Source organism: Notamacropus eugenii, chromosome X (assembly GCF_028372415.1).
Source record: "Notamacropus eugenii isolate mMacEug1 chromosome X, mMacEug1.pri_v2, whole genome shotgun sequence".
Lineage (NCBI taxonomy): Eukaryota > Metazoa > Chordata > Mammalia > Diprotodontia > Macropodidae > Notamacropus > Notamacropus eugenii.
Genome location: NC_092879.1, coordinates 77,706,946 through 77,718,388, shown reverse-complemented (window position 1 = coordinate 77,718,388; position 11,443 = coordinate 77,706,946). Strand labels below are relative to the sequence as shown.

At 48.6% G+C, this 11,443-nt stretch overlaps 1 protein-coding gene across 1 annotated transcript; it reads right to left on the bottom strand.

Moving 5' to 3' along the window:
- Nucleotides 1-365: 365 nt before the first annotated feature.
- LOC140516189 (TLR adapter interacting with SLC15A4 on the lysosome-like) lies at nucleotides 366-10,909 on the bottom strand. Its single transcript, XM_072627211.1, has 2 exons — nucleotides 10,355-10,909; nucleotides 366-5,658 (listed from the first exon to the last, which is right to left on the bottom strand). The coding sequence occupies exon 2, from the start codon at nucleotides 5,614-5,616 to the stop codon at nucleotides 4,711-4,713; it is 906 nt and encodes a 301-aa protein (XP_072483312.1). The 5' UTR covers nucleotides 5,617-5,658; nucleotides 10,355-10,909; the 3' UTR covers nucleotides 366-4,710.
- Between the last annotated feature and the right edge of the window lie 534 nt (nucleotides 10,910-11,443).

Below are 11,443 nucleotides of genomic sequence, written 5' to 3'. Positions count from 1 at the left end.
GGAGGAACTGCACTATGGGGAGCTGGGACAGGGGAAGGCATGTGGATTCCCAGTCAGTTTCAGGTTGGAATCTCACCACTACTGTTCATAACCTAGTTTACAGCACATCCTTGGGCAAGTGCCTCAGTTTCATCTTTCAAATCAGGGGTAAGACTAGATGGCCCCTGAGGTCCCTTCCAGCGCTACATCTAGGCTCTTATGGTGCGTTCAGTGAAATGTTAGGCTCTACAGAGGACAACAAAGGATAAGAGAGGCTTAGTGGAACAGTCGAAATCGTACAAGTTCTGGACTCAGAAGCCCTCAGTTCAAATTCTGCCCCTGATGTTTATTCCTCACACAAGCTTGGCCAAGTCACTCAATTTACCTAGGCCTCAGTTTCCTTGCCTGTAAAATGAGGGCGTTAGACTCAAGGGCCCATAGAATTCCTTTCCAGCTGTAACTCTGTGATCCTATATGTGACCTTGGGCAAATCATTTCACATCCCTGGGTCTTTCAGCCCCCTTATCTCAAAAATGAATAGTGTGGACTGGTCCAGGGATATTAAATGCCTGTCACTAATCCATACATAAGGATCCCCGCCAAGCCCCATGCTGACTTCGTTTTAAAATGTGATATTCTCTGTTTGCTTGTGTTTTTATTTCTGTCAGGTATTTCCAATGATATTTGAATGTGGTTGAGGCACTAGTTGGGAGTATTGTCCCACTGACCCCTCAGACCTGGGTGGCTTTGGTAGTCCTTTCCAGCTCTGAAGCTCTATAGAGGAGGGTGGCAACTGCTGCAAGGCAGGCCACACTGGGCCAGACCGTAGCCTGGGCTGGTCCCTTTTCCCTATCTTCCTCGCCAAGGCACCTGGAGATGCTCCTCCTCAGTTGGTCCCAAACCATCTGGCCTATTTGGAGGCACCAACCTGATAGCTTGCCCTGTTCCCGGCCTCTGCAAAAGCATATGGGTCTCCTTACAGATTATGGGTTAAATGATGGAAAGGGAACCATGTAGGCTGGGCCAGGAAACAACCCAGGAAGAGAAACGGAATCATCTGTGACAAAGCATGGTGTCCCTGATCCAAAACCCTGAGACACGGTCATGTCATTCAAGGCCTGAAGTCTGCAGAAGCAACCCATCACGACTGGAAATGGCACCAGGCTCATCATCTTCTCTCCTTTTGGCAATATATTACCTATTCCACCTGCAGCATGACTCAATATCTGGCACAGAGTTCTGGCCTTGGACACCTATGTGACCCAAGGCAAATTGTTTCTCTTCTCTAAACCTCAGTTTGCTCATCTGTAAAATGGGGATAGTAAAAGCATCTACCTCACAAGGTTGATGTGAAGACTAAACAAAATCATGGACATGAAGGGCTAGGGCCATCGCAGCCTTTCAGGGCTCAACCCAAGGATGACCTACACCAGGCTTGTCCTGCTCCCCACTCCGCATTCCCAGCTGTTGATGTTTCCCGCCCTACACTCAGAAATTACTTGGGATACATTTTATATAGTTTCCCCTCTGCCACTCCCCCCAGTGGAAGCTCGGGTTTTTCGTTTTTTGTTTTTTTGTCTTTCTATCCCTGGCACTTAGCATAGTGCCCAGAAGAAGAGGTGCTTGAGAAATGTGGATTTGAGTAAGTGACTTATTTCTTCTGTCATTAAGAAAGAACAATTAGATGGGTCTAGCACTAGAGGGTAACCTAAATTGACATTTTTGAATCAGGGAGGAGGTTAAAAGGGGCACTATCTTGTTCGAATTCTCGCAAGCTCCACGTTGTTATGACAATCACTTGTTCTGACAAATTAAATGTTAGTCTAATAGTGTCTAAAAAAAGTGTTCCCCACCAGTGATTTTGGCTGATTAGTCTTTATTTACATCAACAAAGTTGATATATTTGAAGCATTAATTAATTTTACCATTGTGGTGACCTTTCCATTAAAAACAAACAAACTTTAAAAAGAAACAGAAAAACAGACATTTGCTTGTCAGTATTTTCAATTCACTCAGTCAGTTTTTCCAAAATCTTGACCCTTGGGAATATTCTGGGAGTGTCCAAAGACTCCAAGTTTCCCAACAGCTGGATGAGAAGGGCAAGTAGGGTATTGCTACACCATTTTCACTTACCAAGACACACCAAAACCATTCAAAGTGCTTTAAAAACATCTCATCTTTTTAGTCTTCAAAGCCCTACTTAACAGAAGGGTAGACTGAGGCAGAAAGCCCAAGTTAGTGGCAATGGTTCCATGGTTCTCTTCACCAGCCTGCCCATGCTGGGAGTGGGTAAGAATGTGTGCCAAGCAACCTTCCCAAGGTCATGACCTGCAAGGACAGGCAAAAACAAGCCTGTGGGCCAGCAAGATGGGGGAGGGCTGTGGTTTTATTTGCAAGCCAACATAGGTATCTGCATATTTCAGGAATATTATGCTAACTTTGGATTTCATAACCTTATCAAACCATTCTGAGCTCTATCCTGGGCCAGCAGTTGGCACTCTCCTACCAGCAAACCAGAGGATGACCTCAGGCCATTATCTCTAGCCTCACAGGCAACACTGTGGAGCCCACTCTAGAGAAAGGCCCCCAAGGAGCCTCCTCTGCCCCATAACAGTGTACATTCAGCCCATTTTCTGTCTTCATCTCCCTCCAGTGTCCCAGGGAAAAAGAATGCTGCACTTAGAGTCAAGTTTTGAAATCTGGCTCCGCCTCTCTGTGCTGCTGTGGCTTGGGACAAGTCACCTGTCCTCTCTGGGCTCATTTTCCTCTTTTATAAAATGAGGCAGCTGTATGAGCTGAGTTTTGAGTCCCTTATGGCTCTAACATTCTATGAATCAGAACAATGAAAACATATTGCCAATGGCTATCTCAGAACAGTGCAAAGGCATCAAGTTCCAACATCAAGTACACTGTCACAGGCAGTTCACTTTCCCTCTCCGTGTCGATGGAGCCCGGCAGAAGCACTGGCTTTGGAGACAAAGGACTGGATTCAAATCTCAGATCTGCCAAGTGTTAGTCGTGTGCCCTTGGGCAGTTCAACTCCTTTCTTTGGATCTGTTTCTTCATCTATAAGAGGAGGGGAGTGGAAGAGATGCCCTGTAAGGCCCATTTCAACTTTAGGCTTGAGGATCTGAGGAACTGAGTCAACCAAGTCCTCTGTCAGTGCCCCACTAAGGGCATGAAAGTGACCCTGGGTTCTCCAGGGTCATGCTGGCAAAACATAAGTACAACCAAGTCCCATCTAGCTGAAAGAACCTGGAGAACAAGCCGGCAAGGAACCACCGTGGATTATCTGTGGGCTTCGACTTCACCAAGTTCCTATGGCTCTTGAGGCAACCACAGTCTAATGTTTTGACCATAGTGGCTCTCTCAGACCCTGTCATAAATCAGGGAGGGGTGGAGCCCTGCCTCAGTGGACCAGAGCCTGCTGGTAAAGACCCTGGTCTGTAAAGGACTATTTTCCTTGGTGGCCCACTCTCAAGAGTAAATGTCATCCCATCCCTTGGCGTCCTTCACTGCTAAGGGGGTGTGCCGACCATGGCTCAGCCTCTGGTTGTCTGAGCTGCCAGGGCTCCCCTGACTGTAGTGGCAAACAAAGCTGTCAAAGGGAAGGCAGAGGCAAGGGGGAAGTCAGACAGTAAATGAAGCAGGCATCCCTTTGAAGCAAAAAGCAATTGAGCATCTCAAAGATACCTCTGTCACAAAACACAGGAGTTCATCATTTGAAGGGGGGTCCCGAACCTGTTGTGGTAGATAGACTCATCCAGCTGTCTTACAGTCAGAAGACCTAATGCTGAGTCCTGGCTCTGTTACTTCCAGGGAAAGTTACCCCAGGAAAGTCACCAACTTTCTTAGGCCTTGGTTTCCTCATGTGTAAAATGATGCTAATGGTACTTGCTCTCCACACCCAGCACCAGAGACCAAATCAAACTTTGATTTTACAGATTAGGAAACTGAGGCCCAAAGAGGGAAGGCAACTGCATAGAATACCAGCCTCCCAGGATCTCACAGTTGGAATGGCTTTCAGTGACCATCCAATTCAATCCATACCTGAAAAGGACTCCCCTCTGCAATATCCCCTGGTGATGTACAGGAAGTCTTGAGTCTCTGCCATATGAGAATCAGTTAAAGGAAACAGGAAGGTTTAGTTTGGAGAAGAGACTGGAGGGAAACATGATTGCTCTCTTCAAGTATTCAAAGGACTGTTATTAGGAAAAGAGATCTGACTTGTTCTGTTTGGCCCCAAAAGGCAAAACTAGAAATATAGGGCACACGTTGCAAAGGGGCAAGTCCAGGTTGGATGGAATGAAAGGCTTCCTGAAGTGCAATGGGAGGCCTCAGGAGGTAGGGGGTTCTCTCCCTTCCTGGAGGGCTTCACATAGAAGCTGGATGTCCCTTTGTTGGCTGTGGTGTAGTAAGGATTTGTTATTTTGCTCCTGGGTAGGACTTCATGCCTCAAAGGTCTTTTCCAACTGAACAATTCCGCAAGTTGGCGTTCCTGTCATAATGGTAGCAGGCAATGGTAGGGTTGTGATTTCAAAGTGGGTCCAAAAAAGCTGAATTCAGCACCTTTCCAATGTACCAGAGCCGATGTGAGAAAAGCACTTTTCAACTCTGAGCTCTCCAGAAATGTCTCCCTACATGCAACAATACCTCCTCCCCCATCCCTGAACTGAAAAGGCTACTGGGGCAGTCAATCTTCTGCCCCAGTAGCAGCCCAAAGGATATCACCTATACCTTCGGCAACTTCTCCCATTTTGTCTGACTGGAGATCTGCAGGTTGGGAGTGCTGAGCTCTGAGCTGTTTCCTTTGGAAGCATAGTACAGACTGCGCAAGGCCATAGACTGTAAGAGGGCCTCTCGAGCTCGGGACACCTCAATGTTTTGTTCTTGTGAGATCTGAAGGCTGATGTGATTCACGTTGTTCATCAGTAGATTGGAAGCCACAAGACTGGTCACAGAGTGGCACCGGGTCAGGTTCTCTTCAAAAACCTGCTTGTAGAGCTCATCCACCTTCTTTTCCATATAGCTGTTAAGCACTGAGTTGGACAGGGGCTGCTTGTGCAGGAGGATGCTTCTGTCTCGAACCTCATCCCCAGGCAGGAACTTGTATGCCACAGGGGGTGGCCTGCCAGGGATAGAAGAATGGCCCTGTGGGATGTCCTCTGAGAGAAGCAGAGGCCCAGTGAAAGCCTCATCATGGACATGGTCCATGAAACAGCCAGAATCATAAGCATGCCCTACACGATTCCCCCCGATATGGAGGTCAGGATAATTCTGGCAGATACTGGTACAGGACCATGAACGATACAGATCCAGCTCCTTTTCTTCTGGTGGGGCTCTTTGGGGGATCTGCCAAGCTGCAGATGCATTACCCTGGGGGGCTGCACCCTGCTGGCCCTGCACTGCTACCCCATCTGCTGATTTCTGCAGGCATGCATTTTTCCTGTGTTCTGGGCAGCTTGCAGGCCGTCCTCCGTCCAGCCTTTTTGTTTCAGTGTTAACATCTTCACTCTCCAAAAGCTGGTTTGTCCAAGTTTCCTTTTTCTCTTTGGGGTTCTGCTTACATATGTGTGGTTTGTATGGCTTAGTGTGCTCTCGGTACAGGATACCAGGCAGGAAAGCTTCTGCTAGCATTTTGTCAGACAAGCCTGCTAACCAGCAGGGTGCAGTATAACCCTAAAAATCAAGAGTTCACATAAGGAATAGTGAGAAAATGGGCAGGGGAAGGAATCCCATAGACCCTAGGCCTGCAGATTTTTTTTTTTTGATTGAGTACCCATATCAGTAAGAAAAAAAATTGATTATGTAGCCCCCAGTAACCACCTATGTTCTTATCTATAAATTACACACACACGCACGCACGCACACACACACAGCTGGCCATTTCTGGACTATCTTCTACCCAAGCTGCCCCCACTCCAGTCACCATCCTCACCGCTCCCCCCCCATAAACTTGGAATCTGCCCTCCCTCTACCCCTCTCTGAGAGGTAAGATTGTCCCTGCCCTTGCCCAGGCCTCCATCCAACCTGCCCTTATCTCCATACCATCCATCACCTCTTTTCAGCTCCCCTTGACATGATGCCTTTTCCCATTAGAACGGAAGCAGGGACTGACTTGCTTTTTAACATTCGTGCTTGCTGGGCTTAGCACAGTGCCAGGCACATAGTGCTTACTATCTATTAAGCTATATGCCTTATAAAACTTACATAGAAACAGCAATTAAAAAAGGATGAGATCAAACATTTATTAATTTCCTAATAAATCAATGATTTATTAAGCGCCTCCTATGTGGGCCAAGAACTGGTCCAGGTGCTGGTAACATAAGCACCAAGAATCCCTCCTCTCAAGAAGCTTCCCTTGGGGCAGACAACAAGTACATATCAAAAACATCTGGGGCAGATGTAAAGCAAATGACCATACTGAACAGAGAGACAGGAAAGGGAGTGAAATACAAGGCACCTAGGAAGTGGTGTAAGCAGTTTTGTGAGAGCAGCAAAGACTTTGTGCAGAAGGTGGTGCTTGAGCTCCATCTTCATGAAAGAGAAGGCCTCTAAGAGGAAGGTGAGGAGAGAACATAACCCAGGTACGGGGGATGGGCAGGGGGCCACCATGGAAAAGGGAGATGAACAGAGATAATTCTAGTTGGGTCTGGGAGGGCAGAGGGCAGGAGTGACAAAGAAACACTGAAAAGATAGGTTGGGGTCAGGTTGGATTGGGATTGAGAAGCTAACACAGGACTTTGGTTTGGATTGGATTATTCCAGAGGCCACAGGGACCCACCAGAGTTGGCTGAGTAAGACAGGTGCAGTAGGGCAGCTGTACTTCTGGATAATTGCTTTGTGTCGGCGTAGAGAATGAACTGGATCGGGGAGAAGCTGGAGAGACCAAGCAGGAGGCTGCTATAGTAATCTCAGGGACAGGAGAGTAGAGAGAAGGGGTGAGATAGGAGAGATGTGAAGGTAGCAACAGCGAAATCTGGAAACTGATTGGATGGGTAGAGCGAGGGAGAGGGAGGAGTGGGCCTGGGTGAGTGAGTGGATGATTTTGCCTTTGACAGAAATAGGGAAGAAGAAAAGGTTTGAGGGGAAACACTGAGTCCAAGATGTCTGTAGGAGATCCAGTTGAAAATGCCCAATAAGCAACTGGTGATATGGAACTAAAGCTTAATGGAGAGAATGGGGCTGAAGTCATCCACATAGACACTAACAGTTAAAGTCATGGGGTCTGATGAGGTCACAGAGAGAGGACAGAAAAAGGGAAGAGAAATCATGCCAGAACCTGGGGGGACAGTCACGTTAGGGGCCAGGATTGTGGATGATGAGTCAACAAAAGAGGTTGAGAACAAGTAGCAAGAGAGCTAGGAGGTAAACCAGGAGAGCATAGCATCAGGAAACCCCAGAGAGGGAAGAATATCCAGGAGAAGGAGGTCAACAATGTCAGATTTCGAAGATAGGTCAATCTGGATGAAGACTGAGAACAGATCATCAGACTGGATCATTAAGAGATGGCTGGTACTTTCAGAGACTAGTTGAAGTCAAGTGATGAGGTTAAAAGACAGGCTAAAGGGCTGGGGACTTTGAGAGGAGAGGAGGTGAAGGCAGGGAGACAATGTTTAAAAGAAGAACAGCTAATAACAGGAGGAAAGATACAAGGGATTGTCGAGGGATTCAAAGAGTCTAGTGAAGATTATTTTTTTAAGAATGGGAGAGTCTTGTCTGAAGTCAGGAAGCAGGGAAGCAACTAGTTGATTGGGAAAGACTGATGACTAGAGGTGGGGGGGAGCGGGGGGGGGGGGGGGGAGGGAGATGACTGTAGGGAGATTTAAGTGATATGTAGGGGAGGTGGCCTTGGCCAGGAGAACCCCTCCCTCTTTGTGAAAAACTGGAGGAAAGGAGACAATGTGAAATGACAGAGAATGGGACAAGAGGGAGCTCCATTTTTTTTTCAGTAAATAAGAGTCAAGGTCCTCAGCTGAGAAAGAGGGGGGAGGAAAAGGTGTAAGGGGCTTCAAGAGTGAACAGTAGATTTGAAATAGCTTCTGCGAGAGTGAGATAGGGAATCAATTAGGGATGAATAAAAGAACTGCCCTGCTTGAGTGAGGGCCCAGCTTCGCTTGGAAAGTCAGCATGGTTGTGAGATTTCCTCGAGCTTTGTGCGGCATCTCCAGCGTAGGAATGAAGGAGGCAGATGGGGGTGAAATAAGATCTGATTGCTGGAATTTATTGGGTAGAGGGAGTGACATGTTCAGGCCTGTGCTTTAGAAATATCATTCTGGTAGCTTCAGGGAGGGGGGTAAGGCTTGAAGCAAGGAGGCCAAGGAGGCTATTGCAAGAGTCCAGAAAAAGACCGATGACGGATGGAACAAAGGTGATGGACATAAGAGCTGAGAGAAGGGGATGTATGCAAGAGATGTCAGAGAGGTAGAAAAGATAAGATCTGGCGATGGGTTAGGCATGGGTATTATGGGAGTGAGGACACAACTGATTGGGAAGGGTGGATGCTGAGTGACTGAAGAAGATGGCACCTTCAAGATAGGCAAGTTTGGGAGAGAGGTGCCATTGGTGGGAAAGGCCTTGGAATGAGTTTGTTGACGAAGATCACACCCCAGTGATGCCATCTCATCCTGTGTGACTTACTTCACTCTCTCCCAAAACAAAAAGGGGGAGGAGGACCCTTACTCTTTCACTAGTGCTCAAGGCACCTAGCCAAGCCATGAAGTGATTTGGAATCCGAGGGGTGGAAACTGGGGGGGCAAGGTGGAGGTGGATGGGGTTCTGCTTGGATCTAGTTAGGTAAAAGACACCATAAGGAGTCAATCCTACCTGTGCAGCCTTAGTGGGCCAGGGTTGGAGGGGAAGGAGAGGAGTAGCCTTGAGTGAGAATTAGAGAAGGGAATAGAGTTAGAGACAAACCCAAGATTGTCACTGATGCCATACTACTTCCATTACTTTGAAAGATCTGCGTACAGACAAATTGCCTTAGGAAAGCAACGTTTTACAGACAAATGAAAGTTGGCTTAGGACTGAGAAGGTTCAGACACTTCATGCATTGGCCCACTTGCCCCTTCCTAGTCAACCTCTCATCTCTGCACCTTTGCACAGGCCCCATTTGTAGAACACACTCCCTTGGCTCACTGCCACTCTCTTAGAATCCCTGGCTTCCTTCTAAGGCTCAGGTCAAGTGGCAGTTCCTATACACAAGGTCCTTCTTTTTAAAGCCCTTCACACCCTGGTCCCAACCTGCTTTTCCAGGCTTGTCATACATTATTACCTTGCATGGTGCCTTCTAGTTCCTCATACACAACATTCCCATCTCCCCCACCTCCATGCTTTTGTAGGACCTGTCCATCATGCTTGGAACGCACTCTCACCTCCACTTCACAGAATCCCTGATGGCTTTGAATACTCAACTCAGGTACTACCTCCTTCATCACCTAACTGCATCAGCTACTGATGCCTCTCCCTCCCCCCCACCCCAATTACCCTGTCTTGAATTTATTTATTTCTATGTGCACCATGTCTGCCTCAATTAAAAATGAGCCCCTGGGAGGTGGGGACTATTTCACGCCTGTCACATAGCAGGCATTTTTTAAAAAATAAATGCTTATTGAATGATTGGATAAAATAAAAATTCAATTAAAATATAAAGTTATATGATAATTAAAATAAATAAAATAAACTACATCACTTCTAAATGTTTTCACACATATAAATGTCCCCAAGACAGTACTAGAACCTAGGAGTCCTACTACAGGAGGTTCCCATCACAACAGGGACTGTATCTATGCTTATATTGGTATAAGGAACTCTCTCCCTCATGAAAAGGATGCTGGTGCCCTGGCACTGTTGCCCGGGAATTGTCTCTCCTCAACTTATCCTAGAGCAATTTGAGCTTAAGTGATCTGCCCAGGGTTACCCAGCCAGCATGGGTCACAGGCAGGACCAGAACCCTATCTTCATGGCCAACTCTCTCTCTACACTGCCTAGGCACCATACTACCCCACAAAGCTGACTTGGCTTCCAGGGAAGTGGGGCTGAATAGGCCACGAATTACTAATTTTTTGAGTCCTAGGTTACTGACAAGTAAAGGTAGCTCAGAGTGGGGCATTTCACTGTCCCTAACCCTAGAGAGCTGCTACGGTTTGGCATTTTGCCCAGTGCTCCATTTGTCAGCATGCCCATTGACTGGTATGCCTTGAGAAGTCCCTTCCTCGGAGTCACAGGGAAGCCCTGGGAGCTTCCCCGTAATCAAAGCCTGAAGGAGGGCACAGAATACAGCCAGGCTCCCTCTCTGTTCCAGTCCTAGGCTGTGATCTCTAAGCTTGGAGGGGGCCAATTCCTTGGGGCCAGGGTTCGAGGGCCTGAGGCTTACCTTGCTCCGAGGTCCCAGCAGTGCAGCACATGCAGCCACTCAGGACTGGCTGCCTTTTCTTGGTTCCTGTCAGAGCTAGCCCTGACCACCGAGCACTCCTTCCCCTTTGGTGGCCAACCCAGTGGGAGAACTGCGTGGGCGGGTCACAAGGGCAGGACTGACGCTTCGAAAGAGGATGTGGGAATGTGAGGCCCGAGGGCCCAAGGCCAGGGTTTTCCCGGGAAGTGGGAAGCCTTCTTCCGGGAGTGGAAAGACGCCCCCCACCTCCGCTGTCCTCGGGGCCCCCACACATGGACACCCACACCGACGGAGCGGGGGGCTGCTGGCACCCCTGCGGGTACGGCCCATTCAGCAGCCTCATTAACCCTCACACTATTTGTGCACATGGGATAGAGAGTGGTAGAGCAGGTAGGGCCCCAAGTAGGCCCTCGGCTTTTGACAGGACAGGAAACTGAGGCTCAGAAGGCTAGGGGACTTGCCCAGGACGCTGTGATCAGTGAGTGACACTGCGGGGCCGCACCCAGCGGGGAGGGGCGAGAGGGAGGGGAGGGGCGTGGCCTGCTCGAGCTGCCGGAACACGGCGGGGCTGAAGGGGGAGGGGGGTGGAGTAGGGAACGGATGTGCGCGTGCGTAAGGAGCGGAGCGGCCGGGGGCGGAGCTGGAGGGGGGGTAGGGAGGGACTAGCGGGTGGCGCCCCTCCCATCCTCGAAGGCCGGCCCTGCCCAACCTCGCTCAAATAGGCAGCTCTGTGAGTATAAGCCCGCCCCGTCTCCTGCTCTCGACTTCCTTCTCCTTGGTATTCCTTTTTTACTAGGGAGCAACTCAGACGAGGCTTCAGAGGACCTGGATTCGAATCCTACCTACCATCCTTGTGACCTTGGATAAGTCACTCAACCTTTCTGGGCTCAGTAAAATGAGGAGGGAGGGAGTGGACTCGATGAACCCTGAGGATCCTACCAGCTCTAGATCTATGAGTGCCTGTCAGGTCCCCAGGACCTAAGGATCCTAGATCACCCCTGAAGTTACTGAAACAAAGAGGTGGGGGAATCTAGTCCAACCCTCAGGTAGTACCAAGGAGTAAACTGAGGT